Raw genomic sequence first — 19,616 nt, 5'->3', positions numbered from 1 at the left:
AAGGGAATGTTTACTTCCAAAGATAACCTAAGGGTTACTTGAGTAGCCGCATCGGTAACTGTGAAATATGGCTCGCTGACATTTCTTGACGACCATATAAATTGATTTTAAATTGGATCTTTGAAGTCATTATTTCACTTTAAGTTCTGTTGCTGGGTTGCTTCAATTTGGTTTTATTCTATTTGTACTCTTCAAGAAAGAAATCATTAACAAAGCCATGAACAGAATTTGAGTTGGAAAGCGCGGTTGACAATAGGTCGTGCTAGTTTTCTCCAGCAATCTGTGTAATACCTGACGTTGACTACAAATACCAGCAAGAAGGAAGAGCAATATACAGGGAAATATAAATGGAAAAACATCATGTATAATGTCATGTTATCTTGCAAGAACTGTCATGAATTGGAGAACATGGCCAACGCCATCTTTGTTCTTGAGTATACCTGGTATGTGCTTCTTTTGCATGTAACAATACACATCAGTGTGAACACGGAAACAATTGTAATTTCATTTTTCTATGAAGGTTCTGCGCACCATGATTGGAAAAGAAAGCAGATGAAGACAAGCAGCAATTCAGAGAATTGAGGAAATGTGTGTTGTTGTTGTTTTTTGAAGTGCCAAAATGGCCATACAATTTTTACACATAGTAGCAGTGTAATTTATTTGCATTAGCCATCAGCCATGAAAAACATAAAAGGCATAGATGTGTCATTCCAAAGGCTTACAGCGACAGATCACAACAGAGAAAGGGTGCAATTCTGTTCCCTATTGAAGGCAGTAACAAAAATTCTCAGTGATTTTAATTCAAAAAGCATTGTTAAGGAAAATATACAAACTTATAGAACATAGCAAACACATTTAAAAAAAAAAAGGCTTTGCCCCCAAGGCCATCACAAGTCTGGTTTTAGTAGCAAATAGTACAATCTTTGCCTCTCTCTTTTATTTATTTGTTTGTTTTTCATATTTATAGCCCACCCTCAATTCCCGGCTGGGCTTTTTCAGTTGCAGGCTCCTCCTCTCCAAAATAAAACCCTAAATTGGTGGAAGTTCACATGGTGACTGGGGATTTGGACACAGGACTCTCTGGCTCAAGACTGATGCTCTAGCTACTCTTCTCCACATGAGCTGTCCTCTCTCTGTCCTCTCTCCAACCTCCCTCATGTCTTTCCCTCTAGTCAGGTAAATTAAGAAAATTCAGTCTCCAACTGGCATTAGCTCTTTGGGGGCTACAGCTCAAGGGCAAATTCCCCTTTGCCAAACTCACGGTCCCTTCTGCTTCCCTGTCGTTCTGTTCTGAGCTATAACTCGTTGGCACTGCATATCCACATGGATTGTGCTCGGCAGCTGGAAGAGCAGATGTTTGACAGCTGGAAGTTCTGTCACATTCAGAGCTGGAGACCCGGTCAGGCCTCTATGCATGCTTCTAATCTCTCCAGGTGGTGCTGCCCTTCTCACCTACCTTTGATTGTGATTAATATGGGCAGCTTTTCAAGTTTTTTTTTCAAGTTTGTCATACAGCAGTCCGCTTGTCAAGATCTCTGCACCAGTCTTAGGCCAAGAGCGCCCTGCTTGGCATTGCTAGAAGTACATGTACTTCTAGAGGATGAAGATTTGGATCATTGTTTATTTGTTATTTACCTGTCAGGGGGGAACAAGCCCTTGCCAGTAGGCTTAGCAACTAAAAAGATAAGAGCCTCCCCTCCCCCCAGATGTTACATTTTGGGGTATCTAACCATACATGACTACAGGAGAATTACACAACTTTAAGGCTGACAATGAGGAAATTGAAATTGTTGAAGTCTTTCTATTCCTTGGCTCCATCATCAACCAAAAGGGAGACTGAAGCTAAGAAATCAGAAGGAGACTGAGACTGGGAAGGGCAGCCATGAAGGAGCTAGAAAAGATTTTGACGTGTAAGGATGTGTCACTGGCCACCAATATTAAGTTAATTCATGCCATCATATTGCCTATTACTATGTATGGGTGTGAAAGCTGGACAATGAAGAAAGGCCAGCTGATGGTCAGCGGGTGGAAGCAGTAAGGGGGGAGCAATCCCCCCCATGTGCTCCTGGGAATGCTCCAGCCTCCTGTTCCAAACAGCATGCCAGATCGGTCGCGATCCGGCTTGCAGCGTGGAAAGGGAGGCTGGAGCCTTAGCCCTGCTGTGTGCGTGCTCTGATCTCTCAGAGTGTGCACACCACGGGGCTTTGAAGGAAGGCTTCATCCTCCCTTTCCATTCTGCAAGCCCAATCAGGACCAACAGGGCTTACAGTGTGGAAAGGGAGGCTGGAGCCTAACTCCTAGCCCTGCTGTGCATGCGCTCCACAGAGCACACATACAGCAGGGCTAGGAAACTGGAAGTGGAGCGCAGTAATCCTTCCACCCAGCCCTGTGCAAAAGAACCTCCTGCCAAAGGTAAGTGGGGACCTGGCGTCCCTCTTTGGTCCAAATAGTATTTTCAGCTCAAAGGTATTGTGCCATATTAGGATGAAATAGTGAGTGTGTGTATCAGGATGATCATGGGTAACGTGCTCCTGGCCTGTAGAGCCGGATATCTTCAGATGCAGTGTCTTTGAAAAGGGTAGTCTATTCAAAGGAAGGGGAGTCCGGGGAAAGGGGAGGGCAGGCTAGGGTTGCCAACCTCCAGATAGTAGCTGGAGATCTCCTGCTATTACAACTGATCTCCAGCCGATAGAGATCAGTTCACCTGGAGAAAATGGTTGCTTTGGCAATTGGACTCTATGGCTTTGAAGTCCCTCCCTTCTCCAAACCCCGCCCACCTCAGGCTCTACCACAGAAACCTCCTGTTGATGCCGAAGAGGGACCTGGCAACCATAATGGTAACATTGCTTCAGGTGTGACCCAGAAGTGATGCCATCATACCCAATGACTCTAGTATAGGCCCAAAACTATAGTTAAACTATAACTTTTGGGGTGAGTGCTAGAGGGCCACCATGTGTTATAATGTGACTTCTGGGTCATGCTGGAAGTGATGTCAATGTGCCAGGGATGCCGCTGACCCCCCCCACACACACACACATGCACACAAACACACACACAGAAGTGCTTCCCTCCTTTATCTCCCACAGCTTTCCAGGTTATACTGGGCAACTGTATCCAGTGTGAGAGCCAGCGTGGTAGTCAAGAGTGGCGGGCTCTAATCTGGAGAACCTGGTTTGGTTTTCTGTTCCCCCACATGAGTGATAGACTCTAATCTAGTGAACCGGGTTGGTTTCCCCACTCCTCCACATAAAGCCAGCTGGGTGACCTTGGGCCAGTCACAGTTATCTCAGAATTCACAGTCCCACCGACCTCACAAGGTGTCTGTTGCCGGGAAGAGAAGGGAAGGTTATTGTAAGCCACTTTGAGACTCCTTAAAGGTAGAGAAAAGCAGGGTATAAGAACCAACTCTTCTTCAATATTACCTACAACATGATCTTTAGAAAACAACAACAACAAACACCAGGGATTGAACGTGCACCTTCTACATGTAAAGCAGATGCTCTGCCACAGAACCACAGCCCCTCCTCGATAAGCTGCATTCAGTGATGCAATAGCTATGTAAAAGGTTATGCGCCGATAAAATAATGCAACTTTTTTTTCCTGGACTGTAAGCAGTTCAATTATTTTGCTTCTGAAATAAATTAAGTAAAGCTTATTGAGTCCAATCACCTTCTCTTTCCAGGGAGTTGTAGTTCAATTTCATTTTTAATTGGAATTGAACATTGTTGACTTTTTAGTACCAGTAAGCAAGATCTGGCAATAAAACAGGTTCTGCAATTTATATTGAAAGTTCCTGAAATCCAGTTTAGGGAACTGGCATTGGAGCCGATTTATATTTACACTTCCAAGAAATTTGTTCAGATTTTTTAAAAAAAGAATTCCCTTTTTCAAACTACCGTTGTGTAACCAATTACTTTTCTTGTATAAAACTTCAGCGACTTTGTGAATGGACAATAAATTGTGTGTGTGTGGGGGGAGGTGTATGTGTGGAATGGGCAATTCAAAGATGAAAAATGTGACCCCCAACAATGGATCCTGTGCAGTTCTGGAGAGTTTTCTGAAGGTGTTTTTTAGCTGTCTTGCTGGCATCCTGTAACCTGAATTGCCTCCTAAAGTGGCAAAGTACCGGTTACCTACTCAAAGAGCTTTCTCCTGAAAGCTTTAGCAATATAAGCCAGACAGCATTTCTGACTTGCTAGAGTAGCAGAAGAAGGAAATGCAATCCATTACTTTAATGCAGGTTGCCAGCAAGAAGGGGCGAACGTTTCTTTCTTCTGCCCACGGAAGAGTTCTGAAACTCAAGGACTGACATCCTTCCCCCACCCACCCCTCAGATGAAATGCCAGCACCACACTCTGTCGGTCTTCTGGATCAACGTTTGGCAAGAAAAAAAAATACAGCACGCTAGCCAAATGCCTATCGTTGTACTTGCACCTGCTGAATGAAGACACAGGACACAAATGGCTTAAATGAGGTTTTCTCCTTGGCTGATCTACATTAAGCAGTGGAGAATCATTCTGCTTTTAAATACAGCTTGGTCCTGTGTGTGTGTTAAGTGCCATCAAGTCGCTTCCAACTAGGGTTGCCAGGTCCCTCTTTGCAACCGGCGGGAGGTTTTTGGGGCAGAGCCTGAGGAGGGCGGGGTTTGGGGAGGGGAGGGACTTCAATGCCATAGAGTCCAATTGCCAAAGCAGACATTTTCTCCAGGTGAACTGATGTCTATTGGCTGGAGATCAGTTGTAATAGCGGGAGATCTCCAGCTAGTACCTGGAGGTTGGCAACCCTACTCCCGACTCATGGTGACCCTATGAATTAATGTCCTCCAAAATGTCCTATTGTTAACAGCCTTGCTGAGGTCTTGCAAACAGAAGTCCATGACTTCCTTTATAGTGTCAATCCATCTCATCCATCTTCCTCTTTTCCTGCTACCTTGTTTTCTTGCTTGTTGCTACTAGCCTTGTGGACAAAGCTACCCTGGCTCTCACCTTGGCCTGCATTAGTTCTGGCTTTGTTTGTCCCAATGTGAATATCTACTATGCTGAGAGATGCTCAGTCTAATCTCCCCTCCCCACCCCACAATGTGCTAGGCCATGCTGCTCGGTACCCAGGGCATCAGCCTATCTCCAGTCCACCTAGCTACATGTGACGGGCCGTCTTGAAAATAGGCTTTCCTCCATAGCTGCCTAGGGGTGCTCATCTGTTAACTCTACATATGGTATAGTAGCCCATACTATTTCTGCCAACCCTAGTTATGGCCTGACCAATCAAAGACCAGGCTGAGCCATCCCTACTCATTGAATCATGTGGAGCAGAGGGGGAAAGTGTCTTTTTCCTGCCAATTTGAAAGGAACCCACACATGAACACACATGAAGCTGCCTCATACTGAATCAGACCTTTGGTCCATCAAAGTCAGTATTGTCTACTCAGACAAGCAGCGGCTCTCCAGGGTCTCAGGCAGAGGTCTTTCACATCATCTACTTGCCTAGTCCCTTTAACTGGAGATGCCGAGGACTGAACTGCATGCCAAACCGAAGGGGCTGTGGTTCAGTGGTAGACATGGAGACACAGAGGGAGAGAATGCCATTGTAATATGGTAGGATCCCACGGAGGAGGGGGGAATGGAATGGAGCTTCCTAGGAAGATTTTATTAATGAAATCCGTCACCTCTAAGAAACGTTCTTATGACAGTGCCTATGCAGAGAGGGAAGTTTTGTTACGCTTCTTTACAGCATAAATAGTAACAGCGCATCTATGGTGCTGTCTGCATAATTGGGGGAACAAAGTGTAGAAGTATTCTGATTTATACTGAAAATAGTTTTGTTTCATTTAAACAGAGTACTTTTTCCACCTTGTTAAACCTTTATACGAATAACTTGCTGCCTTATAGGATTTCCATGGCTCATGATTCTAAGTGCCTTGGAGAGCCAGCGTGGTGTAGTGGTTAAGAGCGGTGGTTTGGAGCGGTGGAGTCTGACCTGGAGAACCGGGTTTGATTCCCCACTCCTCCACATGAGTGGCGGAGACTAATCTGGTGAACTGGGTTGGCTTCCCCACTCCTACACCAGAAGGCAGCTGGGTGACCTTGGGCTAGTCACACTCTCTCAGCCCCACCTACCCCACAGGGCGTCTGTTGTGGGGAGAGGAAGGGAAGGTGCTTTTAAGCCCGTTTGATTCTTCCTTTAGTGGGAGAGAAAGTCAGCATATAAAAACCAACTCTTCTGCTTCTTCTGCTTCTGCTTCTTCTTCCTTCCCTTTTTGTTCCCCTGATCCTTTGCTTCTGCAGCTTAAACATGCCTTGGCCTTCTTCATTAGAAAAGGGTGGTGTTCAGGCAGGATAGCAATGATGCATGTGTTTGTACCATGATGGAACACTTGAGTATTAAATGGAATACATCCAGCTACCTCAGTACAACACACTATTGAGCACGACATTTGGGGCTCTTTTCCACAAGATTCATGTTGAACGTTGCTCCTTTGATACCTGTGATGGGGAATACAGTGGCGTGATTAAGCATTTAATGTAGAGTTCCAAAAAGAAGGCCTTTGCTGCTTTGTTTGCTAAAATAGCCTGGGCTGGAAGCTTTCGATATCCTGTATACAAAGCCAAGTGTACGTTGCTTTCTTCCATTCTGGCTCCGGTGATATAGTTGCTCGCAAGTGCTGTATGTTGTAGCAGATGAACAAGAGGAGGGTGACATCTAATTAAATTCTTGCAATGCGAAGTAGTTATTCTGTTTTTTTTTTAGCCAATAATTTAAATGGCACTTTGCTTCCCGTCAGTGATTTTATGCATTGCCAATTAGTACAATGAAAAAAGGATTGTTCACAGATCCTTATGACTCTAATTGGGACTTTAGCATGAAAAGCCCATCAGAATAAATATCCAATAACTCATCCTTTGTCCAGTTAAAAAAGACAGATCTCAGATGCATTAATACGGGCTGTGCGGATACCATTTCTTGCATACAGAAGAGCACAGTTTCATACTCTGGAGGATTACCTGGTACAGGTGTACTGCCCATGGGCACCATGTAGAGTTGCCAGGTCCCTCTTCGCCACCGGAGGGAGATTTTTGGGGCGGAGCCTGAGGAGGGCGGGGTTTGGGGAGGGGAGGGACTTCAGCGCCCTAGAGTCCAATTGCCAAGGTGGCCATTTTTCTCCAGTTGATCTCTATCGGCTGGAGATCAGTTGAATTAGCAGGAGGTGTCCTGCTACTACCTGGCAGTTGGCAACCCTAGCACCCTGACACCCACCAACACCATTTCTGGTGCCTGCCAAGTGTTTTTAAAAAGTGGGCTAGGCCTAGGGTTGCCAGACCCCCAACAGGGGGCAGGGGATCCCCCGCTTTGGGCCCCCTCCCCCCACACCATTCAGCTGGCTGGCGAGGGTCTTACCAGGCACAAATTGAGGCCTAGGCCTGACTCCATCAGCAAGTTGGTGTCACTTCCGTAAGTGACATCATCACATCAATGACGATTTGGAAGACACTCTGGTATTTGGGCAAAACTCTATGGCAAAAACTGCTTCAGCCACAGAATTTTGCCCAAATACCAGAGCATTCCCCATGCCATCAGCTGATGTGATGAGAATGCTCTAGCATATTCCTTCAAAAACTCTGTTGAAACCATAGAATTTTTGGAGGAATGTGTTAGAGTATCCCCATCACTTCCAGGTTTACCCCAGAAGGGACTTTAATCCCCCCGTCAGCTGGCCTGCTTCTGCCCACTGGCCAGCTGAGGGGCGGTGGGCCACCCTTTCAATACTTGGTGTCTGGCAACCCTATTAAAAGGAGGGCCAGTTCTTTTGCTTTCACTGAGGAACTTTCTATCCTGCCTTTCTGTTTCAGAAAACACTCAAGACAATTTGCAGACATCAAACAGCTCCCTTCTGCTAACTGCAAAGTCTGGCAGAGAATCCAGATTTCCTCTGGTAGGGTTGCCAGGCCTTCTGCTATGGCAGGAAGCCTCCTGCCAATTGTTTTTGTGAAGAAAAGTAAAGAAATAAATCGCGGCTGGCCTCTGCACTGTCACGTCACTTCTGAGTACAACCGTGAAGTGACAATGGATAGCTGCAGGAATCACCAGAAACTCTATGATTTTACCATAGGGTTTCCGGCAAGTCCTAGAACTACCAGTTTTTACTTCCAGGTACCAACGTGGTAAGGTTGGCAATGTCGCCCCCATGTCCCTGCTCCCCACCCTCCTGCTAGTTGCCAGTCTCAGCCTGGAAACCTTACCGTATGTTCAGTTGCACAAGTCCCCATTGTGTTACCAGGAATACTGGAATGTGCAGTTGTTATTATACTCAGTCCATTCAATCAAAGTAATTAAAAAAAAAAAACCCACAGCTCCCAGAGTTGGCGCTTTCTCAACACACTTGGAAGCCTCTGTCACTTTCTGGGAACACAGTAGGAATTTAAGGTGGGCACCCTGATATATAAATCCTTCCCTGCCACTGGTTTCCCTCAAATAGAAAATTTGGGAAATGAGGGGAAGGAAAAGCACTAGCAGCAGGAAATGCTGGGCACAGCTCTCGCTGAGCCTGGGTAATTACGAGCAAGCCAAACTTCAGAGGAAAGTCTTTTTCAGCTCACAATTAGTGTGGCTTTCATGAAGTTAATTATTAAACCTAGGATTGCCAGCTCTGGGTTAGGAAATACCTGGATATTTTTGGGGCAGAGCCTGAGGAGGGTGGGATTTGGGGAGGGGAGGGACTTCAATGTCATAGAGTGTCAGCTCTGGGCTCACCAGACAAATCCCACAAACCGACTTCTAAGCAGGTCTTCCATAGAAAGTTGATTTATTAAGAAATGTACAGCAAGTTACAGAAATTGACTTGGAAATTGGCAAGGATACTAATGGGGGGGAGAACTGAAGGTACAGGAGATATAAAGGTGAAAGTGAACTTTCTGGACGACTACTGTTTGCGACAGCAACCCACTAGATAACACATGTTCCCAGGGAAAATCAAAGACAAAACAGAACTAGAGCTGACCAACAGTTTGACCTTGAAACACCACCTGGCCTAGCCGCTGGGTACAAGGCCAGTGCATAGTGTCCAATTGCCAAAGTGGCCATTTTCTCCAGGTGAACTGATCTCTATTGGCTGGAGAGGAGGAGGAGGAGGAGGAGGAGGAGGAGGAGGAGAAAAAGAAGAAGAAGACGACGACGGGTTAGTTTTTGTATGCTGACATTCTCTACCACTTAAGGAAGAATCAAACCAGTTTATAGTCACCTTCCCTTCCCCTTCCTGTGAGGTAGGTGGGGCTTAGAGAGCTCTAAGAGAGCTGTGACTAACCCAAGATCACCCAGCTGGGTTCATGTGCAGGAGTGGGGAAACCAACCCAGTTCATCAGATTAGCATCTTCTGCTCATGTGGAGGAGTAGGGAATTAATCCCAGTTCTCCAGATTAGAGTCCATCGCTCCTAACCACCACTCTTAACCACTACACCACACTGGCTGTAATAGCAGGAGATCTCCAGCTAGTACCTGGAGGTTGGCAACCCTAATTAAACCCCACATTTCCAAAACTGAGACCATCTGTAATGGACAGTGGCATTCCAACATGACCTAGGAAACATGACCAACAGAACCTAGGAAAGCTCATATTGGGGCCATTTTTGCATACATATTTAGTTCGCCCGTGTGTCAGGATCTTGTATTTATATTTTCAACACAATGCCAAACCCAACTGTGAGTCTACCACCTGGAAGGTTGCTGAGCTTCAAATCACATTAACTCGGATGTAAACAGACCTGCAAGCGCGTATTATGTGCGTGCGCCACATGAACTTCCATTTTAGGTCCCCTTTGAACAGCTAGAGCAGCAAGAATGGGCCTCCATACAAATGAGCGTCGAGGCCATCCGTTTCTCCATGCGCTGTGGCCTTGTCATTGAACTTGGCGCTCTGAGAATTGCATACCCAGCGCTCTCTGACTTTACATGGAAATCGGGAATCTAAATCAAAGTGTCTATGATTACATTGGAGAAAGGAGACTGCAGGGATTTAGGGAACGTTTGTAACTCTGCAATGGTGAAAATGAGAACCAAATCACTCATATGAGAACAGTCCCAGATCCTCCCTCCCATAGCAATTATGAGACAACAAAGTGTTTCTTCGTGTAAATTGTCATTGTAGTCATCGGAAGGGGGCATACAGAACCTGTTTATGTGTTCAGTCTGTGCGCATTACAATTTAGTTGACCAATCAGGACATATGCTTCTCCCCCCCACCCCGAAATAAACACTTCTAGAGTTAGAATGCTGTCCCCCTCCCCATTTTCTGTACACGGCTATGACAAAGTGAAGGCCATCTGATAACTCTAGTAAGGAACAAATCTCACAGGGGAGACAGAGGGCTTCCTGTATTGGTCCCCTAGCAATATGAGAGCAGCTTCCTGCGGTAACGAATTCGAATTAACGCTCCCTGCAATGAAATCCTTCCTTTTGTCAGGCCAGGGACGACACAGAATGAGTTTGGCGGGAGAGAAAAGTCATCTAGCCCGTAGCCAACAAGCACCATGCCTCCAGAGGGAGTTTTCGCTTTACACCTCCTCGAATTTTGGCTCCACGTTGGCAGCAGATAGTGAGTTCCAACGCATTTTCATGAATATTCCATCAAGTGGCCTGGAGTCCTTTGCTTCTCCCCGTTAGGAGACACCACTGCAAACACACACACACAAAAAAAGAAGTTGACTGAGACGTTATTTGAAGGAACGCGGACGCGTTTCTTCTCGAGAAACAGTGGGGGTTTTTTTGTTTGTTTTAAGGCCATGTTACCGTTTTAGCAACTGCACACTTTCCTTCCCAGATTGGAGGCGTAACCATGGTAGCAGCTGCCGCGTGCCGTACTCTGCAGTGACGTTCCCGAACGCCTATAAAGATAAAACAAAAGAAACCCGAGAGGGGAAGAAAACAAAATATGTTTAAAAAACTAAGTGTGCCGTGGGTTCTCTTTTATTTTAAAAGAAAAAATATCAACATGACACAATATTAAGGTGGGGAGAGCCGCCGTGGGACGGTGCAGTTTTGAACGTAGCAGTGGGAGGAAGGAGGTGGTAACCTTTTACCACCAATCCGCTTCCATTTACAGTTCTTCCCCCCCATAAGCTTCTCCCCAAGCTTCTTCTGGGGGGCAGTAAAGCACCAATGTTGGGTTGCCAATCTCCAGGTGGTGGATGGAGATCTCCCACTATTAGAAGAAGAGTTGGTTTTTATATGCCGATTTTCTCTACCACTTAAGGGAGACTCAAACTGCCTTACAATCCCCTTAGGGTTGCCAGGTCCCTCTTTGCCACTGGCGGGAGGTTTTTGGGGCGGAGCCTGAGGAAGGCAGGGTTTGGGGAGGGGAGGGACTTCAATGCCATAGAGTCCAGTTGCCAAAGCGGCCATTTTCTCCAGGTGATCTCTATCGGCTGGAGATCAGTTGTAATAGCAGGATATCTCCAGCTAGTACCTGGAGGTTGGCAAACCCACCCCACCTGGAAGTTGGCAACTCTCGCAAGAAGGTAAAAGAAGAAAAGGAAGATGAATCTGAAAGTGAAACAGGGGGCTCTATCGCTAGTCAAAAGAAGAGAGCACAAAACTGCAGAGTAAAAACTTGTTCCTATTATATACTCATCCTGCCAAAATAGATGAGCCGAAGTTCTGTTTTGGACTGCATTTTGCTGTTTTCAGATTTCTGTCATATGGAATCAAATGTGTGAATGCTTCCACACAAAACCAAAGCCTTCCATAAGCATCCAAGTTTTGTTGGTACTTGTTAAGCAGGTGAGCATCTGATTCTCATCTTGCGCTTTGCAGTGGTACACCCCATCAGTGGGGTCATTTGGGGGGAATCTGCACATCTGTCTTAGCTTTGAGAATGAAGTTCCATTAGCCCAGACTGGAAAGAGTTTTGCTCTGAGCTGCGCATCTTCCACTGAGCACATTAGCAATCTCTCTTTTTCATGTATCTCCCCCCACCACCACCACCGCATTCAGACTTCAAATCACAATGCATGGGCAGTTATCCACCAACATCATATGCCAGCATGGTGTAGTAATTAAGAGCAGTGGTTTGGAGCGGTGGAGTCTGATCTGGAGAACCGGGTTTGATTCCCCACTCCTCCACATGAAGCCTGCTGGGTGACCTTGGGCTAGTCACAGCTCTCTTAGAGCTCTCTCAGCCCCACCTTCCTCATATGTGTCTGTTGTGGGGAGGGGAAGGGAAGGTGATTGTAAGCCAGTTTAATTCTCCCTTAAGAGGTAGAGACAGTCGGCATGTAAGAACCAACTCTTCTTCTTCTTCTTCTTCTTCTTCATATTGATTTTTTTTATTCCTTATTCAGGGCATGTTGCATGCACATTTAATCCTCAGTCACAATATGCCTTCTTGATATTTATTTATTTATATTTGTATTGATTGATAACCCACTTTTCTCCCCAGTGGGGGCCCAAAGCGGCTCACAGCCATTCTCCCTTCCTCCATTTTGTTCTCACCACAATCCACCTGTGAGTAGGTTAGGTTGAGAATTTAAGAAGGATGTAGACAAGCTGGAATGTGTCCAGAGGAGCCCAATGGAGATGGTGAATGGTCTAGAGACCAAGTCCTATGAGAAAAGGTTGAAGGAGCTTGGTATGTTTAGCCTGAAGAGGAGAAGACTGAGAGGGGATATGATCACCATCTTCAAGAACTTGAAGGGCTTTCATATAGAGGATGGTGCTGAGTTGTTTTCTGTTGCCCCAGAAGGTCGGACCAGAACCATCAGGTTGAAATTAAATCAAAAGAGTTTCCATCCAAACATTAGGAAGAAATTTCTAACAGTTAGAGCGGTTCCTCAGTGGAACAGGCTTTCTTGGGAGGTGGTAAGCTCTCCTTCCCTGAAGGTTTTTAAGCAGAGACTAGATGGCCATCTGTCAGCAATGCTGATTCTATGACCTTAGGCAGATCATGCGAAGGGAGGGCAGGAAGGGTTGCATCAGTGGTAGTCCCTTCCAACTCTATGATTCTATAAGAGAGAGAGACTGGCCCAAGGGCAACCAGCAACTTTCACAGCAGAGTGTGCGTTCAAACCTGGGCCTCCCAGATCTTAGTCTATCACCTCAACCACTACACCGCCCTGGCCGTCTGCTTTCAAGTAACTGTCAGATTATTGATTTAGAAACTTCCAGGCAAAACACATCAGTGTTGTTCAAAGGTCACTCACGATCTCTGCAGCCACACTTCAGTTGGTTAGAAAGCAGATAAGCTGCTTGTGACAAGAGCTAAGCAGCCCTTCATATCCACACACACACAAAAAAGATGATTTGATGTTGACTGACTGTACGTTTCTCAGCTTAACGGCTGAGAGTGTTGGCTGATTTCTTCTCAGTGGACACTTAACTGTTCAGAGAAAGCCCCTAATGGTTCCAAACAGTATCCGTAGGAGCTTAGAAAAGGTGATCTGTCTTACTTAAATGGAAAGCAAAACTATGTCTCTCTGGCTGTGAAGAGATAGGACTAACTGTTGATTAAAACAAAGTTGAGTCCTGTTTATTTAATCAGGTCATGTTGACCAATGTTTTAATATGGTGATTTAAAAGAAATGGGTTGATTTCTTTAAAAAGGAAAAGAGAAGCATTGCATGCAAACATTCATTCTGGGCATAGAAGAGCAACTAACAATACAGTCCTAAACAGAGTTACACTCTTCTAAGTCCATTGCAATCAATGGGCTTAGAAAGATGTAACATGATTTAGGATTGCACTGCCACCTTACAATAATATCCACTGTCACTTAGAGCAGAGGAACAGCCCTTTTAAGATCCAATGGTTTATAAAAGGCAGATTAATATTCTTTCTGCTAATTCGTCATAGGAAGGAAAAGAAAACTACATACATATGTTACCCGAAATGCTCTTTAATTGGGGAAATTAGCTTAGCAATCGGTAACTATGTATTTTTATAGCAAGATCGCACTCAACTCTACCAGAATCCATTTAATGAGACTTTGAATAAAGACAGACAAGGGTTCCAAATTAAACAGTGTTTATGTCTTCAAGCATTCAAATGGTGCAACACAGACATACAAGAGGCTAAGAAATAACAGAGAGTAGTACAGAGACGTTTGCCAATGTGGCAGGAGAGCGTTGACCCAATATTTACCGTATATAGAAGAGGTGTTGTCCAATTTCACGTAGACTAATAACAGATTGAAAAGGAAGACCGAGATGGGGGCAGGGGTTCCCGTAGACTTGACCAGCAAGACGGGAGGGAGCGTGGCTAGGCTGCGCAAAACCAAACCAACAGAGTAACGGCAAAGGTGCCAGGAAAGACCTAAGGTGACATAGTGGGCTTGGAGTCCCCCAGTTATACCGTTTTTCTGGGGGCGGGAAGAGGGGTTGAACCCCTCCTAGGTTCCCAGGTGGCAAAAGGTGACAAAAGGATTAATCTGTGGCTGCCGGGGCGGAGTAGTGAGAATTTAGAAATCTATTCTAATGCCAATGACTGTAGGACCCGTGATGAGCTGGAATCTCTCTGCTGATGAGATTTACATTCAGGAACAATGGGAGCGATCTGTGCAAACGTCCTGGGGCTGCTGCTGCTGCTGTGGAGGAATGACTCATCTGGACTGCTGCTGATGGCCCATTAAGCAGTGGATGTTGCAAGGGGGGGTGCTTGACACTGATTTCCTGACATTCTGACCCTTCTGACATGGCTGCAGCCGGAATAGAGCCTATACTGGAACATGGCTTCCCTCTGGTTCACCGGGGGCTGCTCCTGTATCTGCTTCCTAGCTGCTAGCTGCACGGCGCTCGCAAGAGCGGCTGAGTCCGTGACGACGGAGCGCGCAGCGGCCGTCCCGTAGCGTTTGGGGCGGGCGCGCGGCCAGCGGAGTAGTCAAGTGTCAGCACAGTGGGTTGTCAGATCCCGCCCGGGAGGGGGGGGCAGGCCCGTATGCTAACACATAGGATAATGCCAGCCCATTCAAAAACTTTGTGAAGTTGAAGGGAGTTTTTAAAAGAGTTTCCCTAAAACACTAGTGTCTTTAACCACATAACAGAGTACAAACAAACATATAACTAACTATTAGCATAGGAGAATAATACAAATCCAAGGTTTTATTGGGGGGGGATGACTCAGAGTGCTTTGAACATTAAAAAAAACACAAATAACTGAACATGTATGTTTGTGCAATCCTAGTGGCACAGCTTTGCTGTGAATAGCACATTTGTCCAGGTGGACTGAGAGATGGAGAAAGGGAAAAGGGGTGATAGAAGTGTGGAGAGGACCAGGAAAAAATAACCCCCAATCAATGCAGTGGTGGTGGAGGTGGGTGCCATTTCATGAATGACAGGGGATCCAAGAAGGTGCTAACCAGTGTCTCCTCTGGAGCAGCTCTCTTGGAGAAGAGCTGTTCACGCACAGGGGAAGGGGGGAGAATCGTGCAAACAAGACCCCCATGTGATCAGGTACCATCGTGAAATGCCAGGTTGAAAGATACCTAGAGGTTTTGAGGGTGGAGCCGGAGAAGGGCAGGATTTGGGGAGGGGAGGGACTTCAATAGGCAACCAAGATCAAGTTAATTAATGCCACCATATTCCTTATTACTATGTATGAGTGTGAAAGCTGGACAATGAAGAAAGCTGATAGGAAGAAAGTAGATGCCTTTGAAATGTGGGGTTGGAGGAGAGTGTTGCGGATACCTTGGACTGCCAAAAAAACAAATCAGTTGGTTATAGATCAAATCAAACCTGAACTGACCCTAGAAGCTAAAATTACTAAACTGAGGTTATCGTACTTTGGTCACATTATGAGAAGACAAGAGCCTCTGGAAAAGGCAATCATGCTAGGAAAAGTTTAAGGCAGCAGGAAAAAAAGAAGACCCAACAAGAGATGGATTGACTCAATAAAGGAAGCCACAGCCCTCAATTTGCAAGACTTGAGCAAGGCTGTTCAAGATAGGACGTTTTGGAGGACATTGATTCATAGAGTCGTCATGAGTCGGAAGCGACTTGACGGCATTTAACACACCCACACATAATCAGTGTTGCCAGCTCCATGTTGAGAAATACCTGGAGATTTGTGGGGTGGAGCCTGAAGAGGCAGGGTTTGGGGAGGGGAGGGACTTTAATGGGGTATAATGCCATCGAGTCCACCTTCCAAGGTGGCCATTTTCTTCAGGTGTACTGATCTCTTCTCTCCTGGAGATCAATTGTAATAATGGAAGATCTCCAGCTACCACCTGAAAATTAGCAACCCTAGGTGAGGGCTTCTGTTGTCAAAAAGAGCAGAGGGGGTAAAATGAGAAAATGGATTAAGAAGGAGAGTGGGGAAAAATAAAATTAAGGCATCAGCCCTTTAGTTTGCGATTCGAAATCACCTGTGGTTTTTATTATTGCCCACTGAAACTAGACACATACGCTCAAAAGTCATTTGAGGAAAGGACATTAAAATGTTAGGTACATTCACAGAATGTTCCAGTCTTTAAATAAAAGTACTTAGTGCTCTCGTTCTGCTAAAATAGCAGGGAACGCACTTTCTTCAGACAGACTTCTCCATGCGTGCCGTCTCTTAGGATCGTCCATCTGACAGCAGTCAAACTGTGGACTTTTTCTTTGGTACGTCCAGTTCTGTGAAATAGCTTACCAGAGGGAGAGCAGAGGGGGATTTCACTTTGACATTCAGGTTGCCATGGTGGGGACCCTAACTTGGGTTGAAATGTTTTAAATTAAATAAACAACTAAATAAAAGAAATAAATAGTTTTATTTCAGAGGGCGTTTGGTGGAAAGCCTGTGTTGCTTTTATTTTGTTGGTAGAAACATAGACACATAGAGCTGAAAGGGTCATCTAATCCAACCCCTTGCTCAACGCAGGAAATTCACAACTATCTTTCCCCTCCCCTCACTCCCCCAGTGACCCCTGCTCTAAGCCCAGAGGAATGGATTGCTATATTTGTTTTTATGTGTTTGCAACTTGTTGTTTTGTTACCTGCCTTGAATATAAGGAGATAAAATAGGTTGTAAATATTAAATAAAATTAAAATTATCTCAGCCTGTGTCTAACCATCTACAATCATGGGAAATATTGGTGTATCATACAGGGCTAAGAACATAAGAAAGGCCATGTTGGAACAGACTGAGGTCCATCAAGTCCAGCTGTCTGTTCACACAGTGGCCAACCAGGTGTCTCTAGGAAGCCAACAAACAAGACCACTGCAGCAGCATTGTCCTGCCTGTGTTCCACAGCACCTAATACAATAGGCATGCTCCTGGAGAGAACAGGTGTGCATCATGACTAGTATCCATTTTGACTAGTAGCCATGGATAGCCCTCTCCTCCATGAACATGTCCACTCCCCTCTTAAAGCCTTCCAAGTTGGCAGCCATCACCATCTCCTGGGGCAAAGAGTTCCACAATTTAACCATGCATTGTGTGAAGAAATACTTCCTTTTACCTGTTTTGAATCTCTCACCCTTGTTGTTCTATTATGGCTTGGGTGTATAGCACCCAAAGTGCTACACAAATTATGACAATGACGATATTTCTGTTTGCCTTTGTGTCTTTTCAGCTTTCTCTGCTAGAAGAGATGGGTTTTGGAGGGGCTCTCCTTTACATTGATCCTTGTGATTTACCAAAGGCGAAAAACCTCAGCAATAAAGCATTTATGGTATCCTTAAACAGCGGAGGCGATCCTTCGACACCCGGGTACCCAAGTATTGGTGAGTGTTTCCAGTGGAGACTTTTTCCTCCTTCAAATAATTTTTTATAAAGCTGCTGGTAAAGAAGCCACCAGTTGAAAGCAAGCATGCCACACAGCAAGGACCAGAGGGTATAGGTGGTGCCCCTTGAGCATGTGCAATTGTACCCATGTAACCCTGGTGCTTAGTTGGAGCTTTGCTTGTAGTCCAATGTGCCACACAAGAGGCAGCAATGTAATGCTGGAGAAGTTGGCCGAAGCAAAACCAGCATGGCGCAAGTGTCAAAGTAGGATTGGGAGACCCAGGTTCACATCTCCACTCTGCCTCGGAAGGTTGACTTTGGGCCAGCCACTGTCTCTCAACCAAACCTACTACACATGGGATTGCTGTAAGGATAAAATGGAAGAGGGAAGAATAAGGAACCACTTTGGGTCCCCATTGTGGAGAAAAGCAGGGTATAATCAGGGAGAGCTAATGTGGTATAGTGCTTAAGAGCGATGGGCTCTAATCTGGAGAATCGGGTTTAATTCCCCACTTCTCCACATGAGCAGTGGACTCTAATCTGTAAGGTATAATGCCATAGAATCCACCCTCCAAAGCATCCATGTTCTCATGGGCACTGCTCTCTCTAGTCTAGTTCAGTTGTAATTCGGGGAGATCTCCAGGCCCCACCTGGAGTTGGCAACCTTAATATACATATATAAACACATGGTAATAATATGCAAATGGGAAGGGTGGATAAATAGACAACCAAATGCAAAATGTGCCGTCTGTTGCATTTCTGTGCTTAATTTGTATTTAAGGTATGAATAGTGACCATTCTCAGCCCCTGTGATAGGTGATAAATTAACTTGGCGCATCTAGGAAGAATGTGTTAACACTTGTAGTGTGATCAGAATCCATTATGTTAATGGAGGCCTAATGAAATAGTGTCAAGCTTCTTGATGAGTTCTACTTCAGCCATTTCATGCTGGGATTCCCTTTTGAAGTTCCTTCGCTGAAGAGTGGAAATGATTTGTAATATAAGGCAAGCACCTGAATCCCCAACTCATGGAAGTATGTCTTACTTGGGGATGGAGTGGGGAATGGTGTTTGGGAAGGTGACTTGGCCAATGATGTTGGAAGCTGTGTTGGTCCATAGTAAAATGGCAGAACAACCGCCACATGATACATTTTTATGAAGACCAATCATTCACGAGATGAAGCATTGATGATGATTCTGATGGGCACTCTTGCGCTTGTCTATGCTTCTCTGGTGTTCCAGTTGAAGGCCCTGGGTCAGCGTGGTGTAGTGGTTAAGAGTGGCAGGACTCTAATCTGGAGACCTGGGTTTGATTCCCCACTCCTGCTGGGTGACCTTGGGCCAGTTACAGTTCTCTCAGAACTCTCTCAGCCCAGGCTGAGGCAGGCAGTGGCAAACCACCTCCAAACATCTCTTGCATAGAAAATCCTACGGGGTCGCTATAAGTCAACTGTGGCTTGACACCCCTTTCCACCACCACAACTTGTGCTTGTCTATACTTTGATGTTCCAGGTGAATGGGCCTGTTGTTACATGGCTGTCTTCTCACGCCTCAAAATTTCCACAATGGCCGCTGCAGCTGAAGTCTCTATTTCCACCCCTGCAGCTTAAGCCGAGAGGTTTGTGCTGCCGGTTACACAGTGGGATGTGCTCTGCTCTTCTGGCTCTTTTCTCGACGTTACATCTTCTTCTTGCCTCTGAACGCAACAGGGGGGGGGGAGGGAAAAAAAAGTAAGACTCTGACTGTGAAATAGTAACACGTTTCCATCAAGAATATTTGGTGTGGTTGCTTGTCCAGACACTGAAAAGCCTGAGTTGAATTGGCACTCAATCGGCTGAGGCAACAAGCCTGCGTGACCGGAATGGCAGAAAATAGAAATATTTGCCTACTTGTCAGAGAAGGGTGTTAGCTATTCGCAGCGTGAAATGCCATG

The 19,616-nt window shown here is 45.5% G+C and overlaps 1 protein-coding gene across 1 annotated transcript in view; it reads left to right on the top strand.

Moving 5' to 3' along the window:
• NAALADL2 (N-acetylated alpha-linked acidic dipeptidase like 2) overlaps positions 1-19,616 on the top strand; it is a 438,734-nt gene that overhangs the window by 121,094 nt on the left and 298,024 nt on the right. Inside the window, exon 4 of the mRNA XM_056850172.1 lies at positions 17,532-17,682. Coding sequence (XP_056706150.1) covers positions 17,532-17,682 — 151 coding nt within the window. The remainder of the gene's footprint in view (positions 1-17,531; positions 17,683-19,616) is intronic.

The sequence above is a fragment of the Euleptes europaea genome, chromosome 5 (genome assembly GCF_029931775.1).
Source record: "Euleptes europaea isolate rEulEur1 chromosome 5, rEulEur1.hap1, whole genome shotgun sequence".
Lineage (NCBI taxonomy): Eukaryota > Metazoa > Chordata > Lepidosauria > Squamata > Sphaerodactylidae > Euleptes > Euleptes europaea.
Note: the sequence above shows the minus strand (reverse complement) of the source record. Positions and strands in the feature narration are given on the sequence as shown.